At 37.1% G+C, this 20013-nt stretch overlaps 1 protein-coding gene across 1 annotated transcript in view; it reads right to left on the bottom strand.

Moving 5' to 3' along the window:
* Window positions 1-474: 474 nt before the first annotated feature.
* The window catches only part of tm7sf3 (transmembrane 7 superfamily member 3), a 29116-nt gene continuing 9577 nt past the window's right edge, over window positions 475-20013 (bottom strand). Inside the window, exons 3-12 of the mRNA XM_007233680.4 lie at window positions 17140-17290; window positions 16785-16905; window positions 15764-15935; window positions 14378-14555; window positions 13339-13425; window positions 12790-12870; window positions 7783-7935; window positions 5748-5845; window positions 4139-4301; window positions 475-3320 (exon numbers count right to left, since the gene is read on the bottom strand). Of these exons, the coding sequence (XP_007233742.2) occupies window positions 3067-3320; window positions 4139-4301; window positions 5748-5845; window positions 7783-7935; window positions 12790-12870; window positions 13339-13425; window positions 14378-14555; window positions 15764-15935; window positions 16785-16905; window positions 17140-17290 (1458 nt within the window). The 3' untranslated portion in view covers window positions 475-3066. The remainder of the gene's footprint in view (window positions 3321-4138; window positions 4302-5747; window positions 5846-7782; window positions 7936-12789; window positions 12871-13338; window positions 13426-14377; window positions 14556-15763; window positions 15936-16784; window positions 16906-17139; window positions 17291-20013) is intronic.

Below are 20013 nucleotides of genomic sequence, written 5' to 3'. Positions count from 1 at the left end.
AATTAGATAAAAATGAAAAGATTTGATTTATATAAATGGTGTATTTTACAGTATGACAGTCCCCAATCTCCCTTAAAAAAACGTACAATATATTGTCTTGCTTACAGTTTTGTAATACATCACAAACTATTGAATTGTAACTGCTGCCCTGAAACTATAGGCCAGCACCCTTCCACTGTGATTCTGGAAAGCTGGTGTTCAGAGGAGTTCAGTGATTTCTCTATGATTTGGTTAATTTAATTATTATCACCAATCTGTGCTGAATATAAAATCAATATTTGCATCAAACAGGTTTAATGGGCTCTACGAAGAAGACAAAAATTATACATAATTATAAAGAACACACAATGTGCTCAACATCCCTTTTCTTGACCTCAAAACAATGGCATAAGCTGCATCATTCATCATATAAATGGAAAAAATAAGCTACTTAAACTTTTAACAGAAGCTCAGTTCACGTCTCAGACTTTATAATAGGATAATATGAGGAATTTAATCTTTAAGACAAAGATTGTTAATGTAGTTTTGATAGTGAAACCATGTCCAGTAGCAGACTGAACTCAATTTACACAAACTGTGTCACATAAACAGAGTGATACAGAAAGTCAAGATACATGTAACATTTACAACTTTATTACATTCAGGTATTACAAAATAATTTGAAACATAAATGGGTACCACTTTAAATTAAGACTACCTTTATAAAGGGTTTATAATGGTTTACAATTAGTTTATTAATGATTACTAATTAGGCTGTAAATGCTCTAAAAATCATTAATAATCAGTTATAACACATACATAGAAAGGGCAACAATAAAGACGGCTGTGGGTTCACTATTTGACAAACAACAGATCATTGATGCCCTTTCTATGTGTTATAACTGATTATTAATGATTTTTAAGGCTTTTACAACCTAATTAGTAACCATCAATAAACTAATTGTGATAAATTTTTAAACCCTTTATAAAGGTAGTCTTATTTTAAATTGGTACCCATAAATGTTATACATTTTGGAACAAAAAGAAAAGAAAATAAACCTACAAAAATTACAGCCATAAATGACAATGACACGCTGTAATTTCAGCTTGGACAGAAAATTCAAGCGAGATGTTGTTGCTGTAGGCAGTTTGTTTGAAGCTACAACATTGCTGTCTGTATTTCTGAGAGAGCAAAAATAGACTTTGTTTAAATTAGGGTGGCATGCCATTCAGTGGTATTATTGCAAAAACCCTGAGAGGACAAAAGTTGGCACCCAAATAAATCAAGGCCTCGAACAGTACATCTAAAGTGGCAGTTACAAAGGGACCATATAGAACATATAAATGAGTATATAAATTAATAGACTGGCAGTGATTATATTCATTTCCCCATTCCACTTTCCTGTAATCAAATTCTACATTTCAGATCTTCAAATCTGGACATTTGAAGAGAACTTTTCAGAGTTATAAGAAGTGAACCAGCATTCTCCTCTAAATAAGTGCCTTTTAAAACATTCAGCAGGGGGAAACGGGACCTTATAACATTCAAGTGGTTATAATATATCTCTATAGCTTCCCAATAATCTCCAGGATGTGCAAATTTCTGCAGTAAGAACAAACAGCCTTATCATCAGTCCCACATGACAATTAAACAGTAGTACAATGCTACAATGTTTATGTTTACATAAAAACTAAAATTAACTACTCTACTTGGTGCACAAAAACAATAGTGTGTCAAAACAAAAATAATCAGTAGAGGTTAACTGTAGCCTCTCGTGTAACAAGGTAAAAGGTACAAAGGCTAAAAAAGTAATTTCATCCTGAAATGAAGTTTACCTGCAGGATCCACAGTTATCAGGAGAGTTAACTGACAGACGCCTCAGGTCATCTCAATCCAGGAATAGCTCTATTGAGAATTCAGCAGTTAATCTGCTTTATAAAACCTCGTCACTATGTGGGCACAGTCCATATAATCAGGCAGGTGATTTTGGTGGCACAATCTAAATCAAAACAATAAGACTTCTCTAGACTCCAGAAATGGTTTAAAAAAAAGGCAACTGGACGGGAAAAACCCTCCACGTTCTTCATTCTGGACTTTGGTCTGTTTTGGCTGCTTTTGAAAGTTGCCCGTGATACAGCCCCTTTAAAAAACAACTGCTGGCAGGCTAAGCAGGAGCATTCTGAGACAAAAAACACAAAAGTGAAAAGGTTAAACTAGGCCCAAAAGCATCACAGTGTTAAGACTGAGAGAACTCGAGAGTGTACAAAGTGATTCTCACCCTCCTTTCTAACAGTGAACTCTGTGCTTTTGGGAGACTCATCTCTAGTAAAATATGTACAAATATAAAGATATAAACAGTAACATAAATGCTTTAAAATATCTAGATACTCTGAAGGGATATTTTTCTGTAAATAGGTAAAGAGTTAACAAAGTTAAAAATGATCTGAGACAAGCTCATCACCATAGTAAGATGAGTGAAGCTGTTTTTAGGTAGTTTTCTTTTTAGAATGAAGAAAAAAAAGGGTTAAAAACAACCTTAGCAACCTTAATTATTCTGCCATGGAAAAAGGTCAAACCTTTGGACTTGTACTTAAGACTCCACTTAGTCTATCAAAGCCCTTATTTTAGGAACAGCCCAGTCCTTAAACATGTTCCATTTGCCATTTTCCATATAAAACATTTGAATTTGTGTCTGTTGGTACACAATTAGTTTTCATTTTCTCACAATTCACCATGAAGATAATGGTTTAGGGTGCTGACCAAAATCGTACCAAGGTGACCAACCAGCCCACAGACAAGCTATGACCTGGAATTCTCTGAAATTTTCTGGTTTCTTCAGATGGTCTAATTTGGTAGCACAGTCAAGGAGCGTGTGTATTTGTGTATGTGTGTACGTGTGCAGGCAACTGAATGGAGTGTATCCTGGTCTGGTAGCCTGGCAGGACCTCCTGCCTCTTTTGGGTCTTTTTGAAGGACCCGTCCTCCTGTCTTCACCACTCATCCTCATGTCCTCATCCAGCAGTGGAATAGAGTATGAGCTCAGTGGATCTTCCACAGTATGTTCTCTCAGTGAAAGACAGAGGTGATCAGAGCAGGAGGGGCGTGCGCTCGCCGGCAGGTTCAGCAGGTCGAGTGAGCTGGCGAAGGCGGGCCAGGAGGCGTGCGGGGAAGGCGGGAGTGTGGTGGCTCGGGTCCAGCACGTTGGTCTTCCGCCGCTCTCGCTCCTGGCACCACATTACGTACGGGCTGGGTGGGAAGAAGGGTCGCGAGCGTTCCCTGTAGAGCTGCACCACGATGCCCGAGACAGCTAGAACCACCCATACTGTGATCATGATGAAATCTACAGGGGTGGAGAGAGAAATACAGAGATAAAGAGATCTTGATATAGAGATATAAAGAGATAGAGAGAAAGATAAAGCAGACAGACAGAGATAAAGAGGAATGGAGACAGATAACAAGCCATAAAAACAAGCTGAACTGCTTGAATTTTTGCACCAGGAGTAAAGGTATAAAGTTATCCAAAAGCAGTGTGTAAGACTGGTGGAGGAGAACATGCCAAGACGTGTGAAAACTGTGATTAAAACCAGGATTATTCCACCAAATATTGATTCCCGAACTCTTAAAACGTTATGAATATGAATTTGTTTTATTTGCATTATTTGAGGTCTAAAGGCTCTGCATCTTTTGTGTTATTTCAGCCATTTCTCATTTTCTGCAAAAAAAAAAAAAAAGCTCTAAATGACAATAATTTTATTTGGGATTTGAGAGAAATGTTTATTTTACTCAAACATATACCTATGAATAGCACAATCAGAGAAACTGATTCAGAAACTGAAGTGGTCTCTTATTTTTTTCCATATTTTTGTATAATAATTTATTTCCCTGAGATAATAGAAACTACTTACAACATTTTATAACAATAACAAATAAACCTTTAAATATTTAACCATCATATATTATTTTACATTTCAGTTAATATTCTAAAAGCTTTTGCACTTAGATGAGAAGTAGAATGGAAGTTTTGTAGAAAAGCACCAAAAAGAAGTAGACTAAATGATGTCAGGCTGTTTATATAAAGGCTGTAAGGCCGCAGAATTGAAGGGCAGAATGGAGTATGGAGGGCGGGTGTGGCTGCAGGCTGTCTGCAGTCTGTCTCACCTATATTCTGCAGAGGCACTGTGATAAAGGCTCTGCTGAAGTTGTTGTTGAGAAGACGTTTGAGGACATCCAGAGTGATGTAGGACAGGCTGGTGTAGGTGTAAGCGTTCACAGCCAGAACAACTGTATATGCACCCACCACTCCACATGTGATTATATTACCCTGAAACACACACACAGCTTACACACTCACTCTTTAGGTTTCAGTATTTAACCACCAAACACTTTTTTGCAGAACAAGAGCTTCTCAAATACAAAACACAACAATTCCACAGAATTGATACCACCAAACAAAACAACCCAAAAATGGCTGCAAGCTAATTTGGTGTTAGTTTTAGAAACTGATGCAATACTACATCATAATCACGGTCTAGTACACTCTAGAACAGAGGTTCTCAAACTGTGGTAAACCCACTACTGGTGGTACTTCAGATGAGTTAAGAAAATGTAGTCTATAAATATAAAAATATATATATATATAATTACTTTCGATCAGGAAGTTTCAGAAATATAAATCACTATTTATTTAAAATATGCCAAAGACTGTGCCAACAAAATATAGGGACTTGAACTATTACATTAGTACTTACATTATTAATTATAACTATAAATATATAAATATTAACAAACATAAATATATATGTATATTACAAAAGCCTATATTAGCTACAAATAAATGTGAAAAGCTCACAGGAGGTAGAATTTTTTAAACTTACCCATTATCTTGAACTAAACCCCTTTTAGGCATTTTTTCTTTCTTGCCAATTTAATAATCCTTGGGATCAGATTAAAAGAGTGCATACTGGGCAGTTTGCACTATTCTTCTCTGTGGGATGTGGCTGTAGGTTTTTACAGTAAGTTGCTAGATTTGTAATAAAAAAGTGATTAAATGACTGAAAGGTTAATAAATCTAGATACAAAATGGCTAAGTTGGCAACACTGCATGTAATCATTGATGTAGCTTTGACAGACGAGGCAGAACACACATTAGGCACAGTGTATGCTGGGGATTGTAGAACTTTAGGGTAAAACTGCTGCAGTCAGCATGTAAACCCACAACTGTACCATTATTTACTCTCATTAATAGAGTGTGAACTCATTAATCATTACCATCAGTTTTACAGACCCTGCAGAAGAACCCTGTAGAATGGCATAATGGTTCTGCATTAGCATTAAATGTGGAAGCTTGACTTTTAACAATTCTATTTTTATTTCTTAGCTTTTCATGTAATTTGATTTGATTGAATGTAATTTGATTTGATTTGATTTAATTTAATTTGTTCTGTTTGTTTTCTTTTTGTTTTAAATTCTACTGCTCAGCACTTTGGTCAGCGGAGTTGTTTTAAATGTGCTCAATGGTTGAATAATTACCCTAGGGTTGTAGGGAATGAAATCTGGACACCATAGTTCCTTACACTGCAGTTCTTTGTCTCAAGCTTTCTGAAATGTCTCGAGTAGTCATACGGCATCACCAGAAACACTACTCAATTATTTGGGGATTTTAAAAGTGTCTCCAGTGGGTGCTACTTGGAAGATTTAGTTTGATCAGGGTGGTATGTGGCCTAATAAATGGTCAAAGTCTGAAGGGCTCTTGAATGCTGTTCAGTACCTCTCTTGGAAATCGTATGAAGAAGAGGGGCACAACCAGCACAATGCAGCTGAACGTCCCCCAGAACACCACGTCATTACGAAAGACGGCCAGGTCACCTACCACACAAAACAAACAAAACAAAGGGGGAAATGAGACAAAAAATTAGAACCAGAATAACAAATAGCTACATAAAGACACCAGTCTTTATGCAGGAAACCAGAATTTATTGCAATACTGTGGAGTTGTATAGTGGCATGCAAAAGTTCGGTCAAGCCAAAGATTTTGCAATAAGCAATAAGATAGGTTTAAAAAAAAGGGAGCAGAATGTCCTAAAAAGAACATCCCACCAGCTGTTAAACATGGGGGTGGTTGAATCATGCTATGGACACTGATTAATCATCACACAGTTTGAAAGATTGCATTAGCTGGCTACTAAAATGTGTAATCCAATAATAAGAATCATTACTAGTAAGCGTGGGCGATTTGACTCACTTTGTGTTTGATATTTTTACTGATATAAAAATACATAATATACCTCTGCAACAAAACAAATGTAAAAGTTTTATGTAGTATAATCTTGTATACTAAATCCAAAATACTAAAGTGCAGAATATTCAGAGCATGCATGTAAAATGTAAATACGAAGAATTATACAAACATACTCTTAAAGGCCTAAATAGATAAACATATAAAAAAACTACTTTCAAGACGCCCCACTTTCAGGTTTTTATGTCTAAAAAAAGTTTAAAATATCAAATAAATTTCTTTCCACTTTATGATTGTGTCTCACTTGTTGATTCTTCACAAAAAAACTACAATTTCATATCTTCACGTTTGAAGCCTGAAATGTGGCAAAAGGTTGAAAAGTTACATTTGCAAAGTAAAAATATTTTGCTAATTGCTGTTAACACTGTAACAGAACACTGGACCAGAGGGGCCCAAACTCTTACATGCAACAGTGTACAGATTCCAGTAAAAAATTAACCACATTTTCAGCTACTTTACACACATCTAGAGTGCAAAGCTGCTAAGTGCAGTGGGTCATGGCAAGTTAATAAACAGCTACACTGAGTGTTTCGTCTTTTAAAAGCACTGATTTGCTGCATGAATCTGATCAACATTGATAGCAGTATGATCGGGACTAGCTGCTTCTAACAATTAAATTGATTAAAACGTAATTAAAACATAATTATCAATAATTTATCACTGTTGTGAACAGTAACTGAAAAGTTACCAGTCAATACCCAAGCAGTCGCCTACTTCCAGAGTGAGGCTGTTTGCACAGAGTGGAAATATTACATAATTACATAATATTCAATAACAGTTCTTATCTAATCAGCTGTTAGCTATCATTGAACTTATCAGTGTGTGTGTTTCACTCAGACACACACACACACACACTTTACACTAGCAAATATATAACAGTTTAAAGTGCAGGGGTTTGCTGTCAGAAGTTATACACAAAATAAATAAACAGGAAATTTGATTTATGGCGTTGTTTTAATAGCTTCCATTAGTATAATGATTGTGATATCAAGAATCTAGTCAGACATTTATATTTATTTTGTCAAAAAAACTTTTTTTTTCCTTATTTTACAGAACTTTCAAGGGCTGACAGAAATTACACTAATTTGACAAAACTCATGAGCTAAATTGATCTTGATCTTTAACTCAGGGGACAGCTTGGGAAGCCTACCCCTGTATGAGTGTGGTTGAACACTGTCCAACATGATCATGGCAAGGCAACCTGAATTATCAGAGTTTATGGGAGGCCTGATAGTGGTTGCCATATGGATAATACATTCCATTTATGATGTCGTTGCACCAGAAATAGATCAGTGCTGTGAGTGTTAATAATCTTGACCAATAATGTACACAGACAAGCAACTTTGGCAAATCACATCCACATTTAATGCAAAAGCATATTTCACTGCAGTGTACTTTAGCCTTCATGGCACATGTCAAAATTAATAGAACAAGCCTCTAGTTCCTCATGATTTTTGCCATTTTTGACACAAATTTGACATAGTTTTAGTCACTTTCTTCAACTTACCAAGTGGTGTGAAGAAGACAATTGATGAGACGAGAAATCCAAGAATGAGTCCGACCACCACGACACACGCCATCACTGAACCGAAGCGCCACCACGTCATCACCAAGATCACACCCCCGACCACGCCCATCACTGCTGTCAGCGTCAGACGAACTGCAGGAATAAAAAAAAATATATATACTGGTTAATCACACCTGATTTAATGTTTTTTTTTTATAGAAACTGTAGTCTTGAAAGTAATTCTGATTAAAACACATATTAAATAAACACATTTTATTTTTAGTACTTCTAGTTTGCTGTGTGGCTCTATGGAAGCTTGTGGAAAAGCATCTCAGGTAGCCACTCAAAAAGATGTTTAGGAACTGCAATGATTTGCAATAGAGAACACTCTGAATAATCTCAAATATAAGATGTCCTTATTACATTATCGACTTACGGTACAATAAATGTGCACAATTTGATTTATCGATGAAGCCAGTATGTCAACAATAAAAAAACTGGTTCTGTTTGATTTGAGTTTATTTATATAAGCTTATCACATGTCATTATAATGATGTGTTTTTTTTATGATTATATATATATATATATATATATATATATATATATATATATATATATATATATATATATATTATTTCAAAATCGTTTGTCAGTTTGAATGTCTGAATATTCTTAAGAATGTAAAGTCCATTAATAGTAAAAACATTGTAATTGCATTTTATCATATCAGTGGCATAAAATGGTCTTAATATGACAATAGTATCGTTTATCGTAATTGATGGGGCAATAAGTAACCTCCAACCATGGGCGTTTGGCAATCTCCAAAAACAGTCTATGACCGAAAAATCATGTCCTTAACTTGGCATAACAGGGGTAATTCAGTTAGGGTGTCTTATTGCCCCTTCAATTACGATAAACAATATTATTGTCATATTAAGACCATTTTATAATGAGTGTTTAATGGGCTCAGACACTATACATGTACTACTGAAAGAGGGTAAATAGCTGATTCCTCACAAACCGCTGACAGAATATCTAGGTTTAATATCTGGACCTGTTGCAGACTCGAAATCAGGTAGTGTTGTGACTGGAAGTTTCTAACGTTTCTAATGAAATATAATAAAAAGTAGAGAAAAAGAAATGTCTCTCTCGCAGGTTCAGACAGACTCATAGTGGGTCCCTCCTACTAATTGATCATGTAATTCGTGAAAGATAAGGTAAGTCACTGATCAGTCGTATAATGTACAAAATACAACGTTTAAATGATTACCAATTACAAGAAAACAAGTTTTGTAGTGTCACTTTAGCTCAATATTGATAATTTGCAATCACCATCCCGGATTCCTCAGGAAATACACTTAGTTTTTTTATGGAGTCGGTCGAGTCCAATAAGAGATTTTACAACTACTGGGATAAAAAAGGCTAGCAGGCATCTTCTTCTTTCTAGTGTTATTATTATTGGTCAACAACAGCATTGGAAAAAGCAACATCAATGGCCAGCTAAACACACTTGGAGGAGAATGCTTACTCCTTTACATCACTTAACAAATTGATTGGGAGAGGGAGGGCCATGCCACCCGCTGTGACTCTGCAAGGAAGTGCTGGGCAGTTTTCACAATTACAGTTTTACTGCAATTTCCAAAACGGAGTAATCGTGATTTTACATACAGACATTTTATCTTTTTAATCTAAAATATCCGAAAATGCTACTAATTTCTGATGCGTTTATCTGTCTTACCTTATTTATCGGCGCCTCCCACAGACCAATGCATGCATATTTTCTAAACATTATGCCGAGGACTGAGCTCTAACCAGCACTGTATTAGCACTTTTAACACAAACACCTGGTGGGATAAAACAATCTCTCTCTCTGTTGAGGATCTGTGAATAATTGTGGAAAACAATAATAATCTATCCTTCAAACTTTCTTCTGTGACTCGTTTAGTGCGTTATTTCTTAATTTTTAGTCACAAACCCTCGTTCTGAAATATAATCCAGCGTTCGTCAGTGTGTATGTTTCTCTGCTGCTGTGTAGACACAAGGCCAGCGCGTGATAGTAACGCATGGACTTCAAAATAATGTTATATATATATATATATATATATAAATATATATATATATATATATATATATATATATATATAAATGTAAGAAAAAAATATATATATATATATATTTTTTTTTTACATTTTTTTTTTTAAAGGTAAACCTAGTTTTGAACCATTTTGTTACTTTTTCTTTGTCACCATAATCGCCCAGCACTACTGCTAGGCAGGGATCAAACGTGTTTCAAAGCACACTGTTCAAAGCTTATTGCACAGCCTGCACAACACAACATTACACTTACACAGTACCCATTACAGTTCACAGGTTCTGCTGGTTTAACTTTCATCACAAAAAGCTCTGCAAAGTTTCGGAAAGTGCACATGCTTCATTTTAGCTCATGCTTGCTAAGAGTGAGAGCTGTACTGTAAGCCGCATGAAGTAACAGCGTGGGCTGAGTGTGAATGAGGTACGAGTGAGAGGAAATAACCAGGTCCTGGTCTTCAACAACAACCGCCATGCAGCAGCCTGTGTGCACGTGAACAGACAATGAATCATCTGACGCATGACTCATCTGACCAGCGGGCAGATAAAACCAAGATTAAACACTAAAGCTACAAGCATTTCTCTCATCTCATGGAAACAAGTGTTGCACAACTGTTATGTTAATGTGAATTAAAAAAAAAAACATCCACTTCAGGCCTCCTCTCAGGTCTACATCACTAAGAACCCACAAATCAAATAAAGCTTGTTTTTAAGAGGCACATCAGAAAAAAACACACACACATTTCTGGTTGCTCCACATTCCAACTGCACCATCAGCACAGTTCAGATGATGCAGGCCACATGCAGTCGCCATGACGCCATGAAACCGGTTAAATCACAAGACACTACGGTACAGTAGCGTCAAGAATTACAAAACAAAAGGAAAACAAGCAACATGATATCCCCCTGACAGGACTTTACAGTTACAGTTACTCCACAGTGCATGTGATTTAGTAAATCCAATCAGAGGCATGCTCAGCCAGTTTGTGTAACTACATTACGCAATTATTTGAATGAAGGATCTGGAAATAACCACTTTACAGCAGCTCTATTAGAAAACAAACTTGAAAGGCTAAAACTGATTAGTGTGACTGAATTGAATAAAAAGGTAAATGATATGCGAACTAAAGAGAAATGCAGAAATTCTGGTTCAACCAGAAGCAAAACATTCCAAACAACCACAACTGGATCAGTGTTACGTAACAATAGGAGCTACATAACTTTCAGTTTACTGAGAGCGTCACTGAGGAGTGCTAAACAGGTTCGAAAATCAAACTAAAAAAAGAGCATTTCCTGAAAAGTGCTGTGGTTGGTACTAGGGGTGGGCAATATTATATCGTAAACAATATATCGTGACACAGAAATATTATGACATTAAAAATCCATATCGTGATAATAGGGCTGTTCTGTTTTAAAATTAGTCTATTATTTACTGTGAAGCTTTAGGTGTATTTACTGTATAATTGTTTTAGTTTGCAGTTTATATGCATGCACTAAATATTCTGCATTATTATTTGCTGCATTATATTATATTTTATGCCATATTATCTATTTTGCCACATTATGATTATACTGTTATACTATTATACTATATTCCTGAAATGAATGAATTATTTTAGTTTTCCTATATCGCCAAGTATATCGTTATCGGAAAAATACCCTGAAATATCGTGATATTATTTTAGAGCCATATCGCCCAACCCTAGTTGGTACAATTAATTGCTATAGTCTTCCAGGTGATTGCTATGGTGTTGCTAAATGGTCAATGAATGGTTGCTATGATGTTACTAAGGTATGTTGGTTGCTGTGTTGTTCCAAATGTTACAGGGGTGCTACAGGATGGCACATTGATTTCTATGGTATTAAAGGCAGTTGCTATCAAGTTGCATAGTGTTTACTAGGGTGTTTATAATAAGTTTCTAGGCAGTTGCTGTGGTATCCCAGGTGGTTGCTATAGTGTCGCAGGTGGTTACTATGGTATTGCTAAGTAAAAGTTTTCAGGTATGCTACAGTCTGGCACGTTATTCACGTTATTTGTCATGGTATGTAAGACAGTTGCCCTCATGTTGCAAAGTGTTTACCAGGGTGTTTATGAAAACGTTCTAGGCAGTTGCTGTGGCATCCCAGGTGGTTGTTATGGTGTCTCAGGTGGTTTCTATGGTGTTGCTAAGTGTTAGGGCTGCTAAAGCGTGGCACTTTGATTGCTGTGGTATTTAAGACAGTTGCCATGATTTTGCAAATTGTTAACTTTTAACTTATAAGCAGTTTCTATGCAGTTGCTGTGAAATCCCAGGTGGTTGCTGTGGTGTCTCAGGTAGTTGCTATGGTATCGTTAAGTGAATGTCGCATTGATAAGTATTTATAAGTGGTTGCTATGTTACAGGGGTGCTACAGTGTGGCACATTGATTGCTATGGTTAGTTGCTATGGTATTGATAAGTGGTTGCTATGTTATAGGGAATCTACAGTGTGGCACGTTGATTGCTATGGTATTTAAAGCAGTTGCATAGTGTTTACTAGTCTCTAGGCAGTTGCTGTGATATCTCAGATGGTTGCTGTGGTGTTTTAAAGGGGTTGCTATGGCATTGCTAAGTAAATCTTATAGGGCTGCTACTGCTACTGATATATTCTGATATATGCTTTGTCACTACCATTGAATATTATTGTTTAGCTTCACAAGCTACTCTATCTTTACCTTTTTAAGTGTGTTAAACTTTAAATCTGTAGCAAATGTTAATATATCTTGAAAGATTATTAAATCATTAAAATTAAGTCATATATATTCGGGCACTTTATTATTGCTGTATTTTTATAGCACATGTCTTTTGTCTTGTTTTCTGCTCTGTCATAATAATCAGTGGCCCCAGTTTCCACAAGAATGTTAGTTCAGCCTGACATTAATGTAATGAATTGGACTCACTGTTGTAATCCAGCATGGTGGTTCTTGTGATCAGCACGAAGAAGAAGAAAGCTGCAAAGCCAAAACCCATGCAGAACAGCTCTGTGGGGAAGATGGGAGTGGTGGATGTTACAGAAGAACAGCATGTGAGGAGCTTCTAGGTCCATCTATCTATTCAAATTCAAATTCTATGTCAAATTCACTAGCACAGACAGGCTCATTGTATAAAAAATAAATAAAGAAACACACATGATTGCTGAACATGTGCTTGAGATGAGCTCAGTAGGATCACAGATTCCACTGCATACAGGAACTAGCACAACTACACTAACAAGAACGCTTATAACTCTGCCCTTTTTAAACACACATGACCTTTGTACCATAAAGCTGTTCTCTTACCCTAGAGAGTAGTGTTTTCTTGTACCAAAATAACTAAAACTTGTGGGAAAATGTTTAAAGCTAAACTGGTGACCTTCTCTGTTTATCTCTGCCAGGTCCAGGCCAAGACGAATGTGAAGAAAGTGAAAAGTTCATGAAAGAGACAAGTAATCATTAAAGAGGTCCACTCACCACATTTGAAAAAACGATGCCCTAAGAAACATACAAAGAGTCCTGCAAGTCCTGCAATGGTGAAAAAAACTTTGGTGGATATTTTCCCTGTGGAGAAAAAATAACACAGATTTAGAAAAAAGAAAAGGTTGATGATACACTGACATACCACATTTCATGAGAAAGGAACTACTATTGTGTTTTGGAATTTTACTATGTCCAGTGCCAAGCACTCAAAACCTGAGGAAAAACGCAAAATAACTGTAATCGGCCCTTTAATCAGGCATTTAAATGGCTTTTTAAAAGGAAAATAAGAGCGTTTTCCAGGATTAAAAGCGTGAATTCAGCTGTAACTGGAAATATCTGCGCTGCAAAACTGTGCTGGACTGAGGTGCACAGCTTTCTATGTGCGTTTACAAGCACATGCCCAGCCACGTGGATGAAGGTCATGCGATTGCCTTGTGTTTACTCTTGCCCCCCTCACGCTTCTCACGCAAGGAGCAGCAGCCTGTCACTTACACATATACAGAGACAGCGCTGTGTATCTACTTTGTGTTTCAAGAATCAAAAACATTGTAACACGACCTGTTTGATTTAATTGCCTTAAGTGATAATGACGTCTTGTAATGTGACTATTGCACATGCGCACATCGCGAAGACGATGCTAAAACAATAATCGTGCAGCCCTGGTCCACTGCGAGAACCAATGTCTTGTATGTCATGCTATATATCTGCACAACATCAGAGTTGTAATTTCCCATCTATCTGGCTCCCACTATCTAACTCTGATAGTTTGCATTGCCTTGCTATGAGCACACTGACCGATGTTCAGCCTCACTTACAATATAACCTCACAACTGAAACAGGTGTGGGTATTCCCAATCTGTCCCCAAAGGTAACATTTTATGTCCCAATCTGATTTTATAAATCCCCTGACTTTTGGCATTTCAGTATAAAATTCTTAAAGAAGCAAATTAAACATTTTCAACAGATTTGGAGTATTTTTCTCAGTAAGTGGTACCATTTACAGAGTTATCAGAAAGTAAAGCCAATGACTCACCTAACGTAGTGCAGCCATCTAGAGTGGAGTTGAAGCTGCAGGCGTAGGTGTGAACAGGGATGTATGAAGCTGAGGTGTTGGTGAGGGGGTCTCTCACTATAATGGAGTATATAACACCCTGTCCCGGGATGGAATTGAAGGACACTTGAGTGCTGTCCCTGGAGGACAAGGTCATCAACTAGAACACAAGAAGAACAGTGCAAATCAGTATCATGTCCCAGTAAAAAAACAACAGGTAAAAACAAATACGAATTAAATATTTATCCATCTACTATAATACTGTTAAAAACTCGTGTAGAGTCTAGGAAGAATACTCTCAAAATTATTAGAGAATGTCCAAAAAAATCTGAATGCTGAATCTGAAAAGTACTGTATTTTTTGCACTCTAAGGCGCACTGAATTATAAGGCGCACTATCGATAAACGTCTATTTTCTGGTCCATTTTTATACATCAGGTAGATAAAAATGGGCATAATGCAAAACTAGTAAGGCACAGGGGTGTTGCCATGTTTTCCTTTTAATTCAGCAGGGTGGTGGTGGGGATAGGTTAATTAAGTTAAGTTAATAAAGCTAAGCTAAGTAAATAAAACTGTAATTCTTAAAAGCGATTTTTATTTACAGTAAACTTAAATTCCCAAATTTCTCCATCACTAAAGACTGAAGCATTAGCGGTTAGCAACTAAGGCCTCCTGACTGCACTACACTGAGGAACCCTGAGTGTTCTTCTAAGCCAGGGTGATATTAGCTAGCGTTTTGTCACATAAGGTTTGTTTTATCACGGTCACAGTCCAATATACTCCCCTCTAAACGATGAAAGAGCTAGCGCTTAGCAACTAATGCTGCACAAGCTGTGCTAGCCAGGGTTAGCAGCAGGCTACAGGCTGATAATATTCACCTCTGAGCTAGCGCTTAGCGGCTAATGCTAATACTGCTCCAGCCTCGGTGCCTCTGGCTAAACTGAAACTTCTGTATAACGCTGCACTTAAGTGTACAGCTTGTATAACAGTGTAAATATTAAGTGCAAACAAAATAATTTAACACACAGTCATCAATGTCTAAACCGCTGGCAACAAAAGTGAGCACATTTCCACCACCCTGATTTAATGTAGTCAAGACACACTAGCTGGGTATTTGCTTTGAAAGCTTGTAAAGATTGCAATATGTTGGTCAGGACAGCCATACATTTATAGAAAATTACATGACCTAATAAACTAATAAAAATTATTTAAAAAATACTACGACCTAACAATACTTAAAAAAGAGTAATACCAATTATGGTATTGATTTTAAATGGTAAAATGAACTGTATAAAAAAATGGAAATGGCTAAAAAAATGATATATAGTTATGATGGGTAATGAATGGAGTATTACTGTATGTGACTAACCTTTCTCCCATTTTCCATCATGCTGGACACAATGGCAGCCCTCTCCATGCTGCTGATCAGGCTCTGCTCTGTTAGGTCATTCTCAGGGAGAAAGTACTGATACACATCGTACTCTAACCGCCAGCGAGTGCCCGGGCCGGTATCCACATCACAGGCAGGGGGAGAGACACCTCTGAACAGAAGACAGTGATAAGAATCATTAGTGAGAGCTGAATAGCAGAAGAGAAAGAGAGAACAGAGAGAGTCCAGCGGAGGAAGTGGTCAGCAAAGATGCAACCCCACACACATCAAATTTAAATAAACATGAACACAGTAGTGGGTGGTCAGAATTTGTTGCGTTGGTCAGAAGAGGACATTCTTTATCAGTGTGGTTCCTCTCCAGCCACTGTATGTGTTTGTTCAGGTTCATCAGCATCTTAAAATTATAGTTAAGTAATTAACTGTAATGTAGGACTGAAAACTAGAAATGATGATCAGATTTTTCAAAGAGGAATTTTGAACAATGGGTTAGTAAGCAGACAGGCAAAAGACACAAAAAAAAAATGACACACTAAACAACTACATATAATAAACTACAGACCTCAACCGAACTAAATATGCCCCAAAACACGCACCTTACATTACCTACTAAACGCAAAGTACAAAAGGAAGCACAACAGCTTTACTGCTATGGAGTTTTTTAGCCACCATTTGCCCTGACCCAAAACCAAAAACGACTTAGGGTGAGATATTGGGGTGAGCATGGTCTGTACAGACTGCAGTGTGTGAGCACAGGCTACCCTACGTGTGAGGCAGATGTTATCTCATTGTTTCCTTTCCACCACAGCTGCTGCTCCTTTTAAGGTGGAACATAAAATCAAAAACTGCCTAACAAACAGGCAACAAACAAAGCAAATAAAGTAAGAAAATAAAGGAAAACTAACAGGACCAAACTGAGTCAGTGACCAATACACATTAATAGGCTAAACCCGGGGGAAATAATGAGCTTTGTAATTACATAGTGTTTATAGGTATCTCTTACCTTTCATGTCCAATGTTAGCAGCAGAAAAGCGAATGGTTGTCTCAAAAAGGTTGTACCGCAGGTAAATGTTTGGGTCATTTTCCAGAGGGAACTCCAGATTACAGGCCCCAGGAACAGGATCTGCACACAGATGAGAATAACAACAATCACCACACAAACATGACGAATTGCTGGATTTCTGTAAAATAAGTGTTCGGTCTGTCATTCAAAAAGTTTAAGTGTAATACAAGCAGACCACACCCCTCCGTCTGCCCAATCTCCTCCTGACATATTTGACTGATTGATTGATTTTTATTATTATTATTATTATCATTATTATATTTTAGTTCCTTGTCACATCTTGTGCTCACATACCAGCGCTTGTGTAAGGCAGCAGAACACCAGTGCCTGCAACAGGATCTCCATCAGGAGCCAGCAGGTAGCAGGAGAGAGAAGTCTGAGAGGGCAGGAGGAGAAACAGAAGCCCGGAGTCGACTGCTGTCAGTGAAGAACCATACACTGGAACCTAAAGCACACAAACACATACACATACACAGAGACAAAAACACATGTTTTGTTATACAGATGCTCTGAGTGTGGACATCTGATAAATTACCACCAAAAGTGAACAGCACAGTGCGCGTTAATGATCGTGACCGGTGGTCTGTCTATGATTGTCCGTGCAAACATTCACATTTAATGCAGGAGGGTCCACATGCATATCCCACAGTTCAGTGCAGCAGTTGATTAGCTTCCATAGGATATGGCAATAGTCAGGGGACAAAATACTAGTAATACACAATAAAAAGCACTAAAGTTTTTTATTAATCTTCACATGTGAGTTAATGTGACAAGACAATCAACATAATTTTTTAATGGGAAGCGTCGGCTCCGTCAAATGCAGCCGTGCTGAGCATCATGGTCACCTTTATGCAAATGAGGTCAACTTTTTGCAAATGAATCTGTCCAAACAACGCATCTATCCAATCAGAGAGCAGGTATTTGCATGATATGTGTTCCCAGAGCAATGCATGAAAACACTTTAGTTTCACTTTCAAGTATTCTAGAGAGGCATGAAAAAAAAAAGCGAATCAACGTAATATCGGTTTTAGGCTGATCAACTTAATACTATGCAAAGAAAGGATGCTAAGATTGTTGGGGTCTCTGGTGGGTTTTGAAATATTAATATTTAATTAAATTGGAAGAATTTGCTTGTGTTAGCCTATATGCTGCTCACTATACAGTGTTATGAAGCTCAATTCAACATATAAAGGAAATAAAGCTTGTATAAATTTAATTTGAATATCCCATTTAATAAAATGATTTAATTGGACAACGCAGGGAACGCCTGTGTAGGAGCAGGTTTGACATTGTGTCTTTTGTTTTTAATTTTGTACGATGTCTGATGGTACACTTTTAACTTTACATTTCATAGGGCTTTGTGGCATCAGTTAATATAAAATGTTAGATAACTCAAATCCTCCCATCTTGTTAGCAGAACAAGACATTACCAAAAGCCGTTTTTATTGCAGTATATTGTCATTGTTTCAATTCTTTGCTCTCATCACTGACCTTGCATGTAAAGCGGGTGTTGTGCCGAATTCAGCACCCCCAACATAAAAAAGCACCCCCTCTCGGCAGCACGTACGCACTGTCTTCTTGATAAAAGTGTAGATAAATAATTTACCTAACTTTAATCAGAAAGGCACGCATTTTTCTGCGGTATCATTTTTTGGGGGGTATAATTCCACCTATTTCTGATCCCCCCTGGTTCCTATGCCAATTCATGTGTCATTGTTTTGGGATATCCTCATGCTAAGTGGGTGGGTCTTTTGACAAACACTTAAACAAAGTAAAGTTGTTTATTCTCTAAAACCATATTGTACATGAAAGCAGCCTTTGAGCAGGAAACCACTTAAATGTGCAGGAAATGGAGTCTCTCAGAACCAGGTTTGGGACGCAGGGGGGTCTAAAATATGGTCTTTTTTCAAAACGCTTGATGGATCACTGCATCTGAAGCACTGAACTGAGAGATGAGATTAAAGAAGAGATTAGAGATGAGATGGCTGGGCAAGCTCAGTCCTGCAGATGTCACATGAATGTTATGGAAAATAGCTGTAGTGAAACAACTAGTTTCCATAACAATCACAAGAATCTGCAGTATCCATATATAAGGTGTAAAAATCAGCATAATCATAACCTGAATGCTTTTGTACAACGTGAGCCTAAAATACTGTGCTGAGCTCATAAGCTGTAGACTGCCTGTGTTTCACGTTTCTAAGATGTGTGTGTGTGTGTGTGTGTGTGTGTGTGTGTGAGAGAGAGAGAGAGAGAGAGAAAGAGAGACAGAGAAGGAGAGAGAATGTGAACAAGAATGTGTTCCAGACTGGCCATGGATTCAGGCCTTGTGATTAAGCCATCACATGATAATACAGGACTAGTGCAAGAGCCTGCAGGTTGCTTCACATCATCACCGCAATACTGTACGTGATTCACATTTTTTACGGTCTTAAAATAATAGTGCTACAAAGTAGTGGTGGGTAATAGGACTTAAAATCTATACCACAACTAACATTTTACCTACATTACCTAAATTTTGTTCTATTTTTACCCAAAATTCTACCCAATTTGGATGGAATACTCGTTTATATGGTGATGGAAAGCACATGCCTCCTCTGATACATGTGAAACAATGCAACCGCCTCACTGGGTAGCCGGCTCTAAGAGGAAGCTCTGATACAACAGCTAACAAAGAGCTAAACAGTGTGATGTTGGTCAGGCTGTGCTGCCTGTGCTTCCCAACATCATACTTAAAGTGATGTGATGAGTAACTGCCATCTAACCTCCTACAGAGAAAGCAAGGCTAATTGTGCTCTCGCTGACTCTGGCTGCTGATGGAAAACATGGAGACACCATATTTTCAACCATACAACCATGACTTCTACAATAAAAAATTTTAAAATTTAAGATATGTTGTTGTATTATTTTTGTTACATAAGAATTTTAATCTTAGAAACTGTACAGTCACGTGCCCATAATATTTATTCACAAAATAATACTTGGTATCAATATTCTGAAATGGGTCTGAGCTTGTATGGTTAAGAATGTTTCTTTTTTTTCCAAACCATAAAAGCTCAGACCCATTTCTGAATATTGATTTAATCAAGAATAAATTTAAGAATTCTATATTATACAAAAATTGGTTCAATTTAAATCAATTCATATTTATTTATATACCGTATTTTACAA

The sequence above is a fragment of the Astyanax mexicanus genome, chromosome 2, assembly GCF_023375975.1.
Source record: "Astyanax mexicanus isolate ESR-SI-001 chromosome 2, AstMex3_surface, whole genome shotgun sequence".
NCBI classification, from domain to species: domain Eukaryota; kingdom Metazoa; phylum Chordata; class Actinopteri; order Characiformes; family Acestrorhamphidae; genus Astyanax; species Astyanax mexicanus.
The sequence above is the reverse complement of the archived record's forward strand: the minus strand, read 5'-3'. Positions and strand labels throughout refer to the sequence as shown.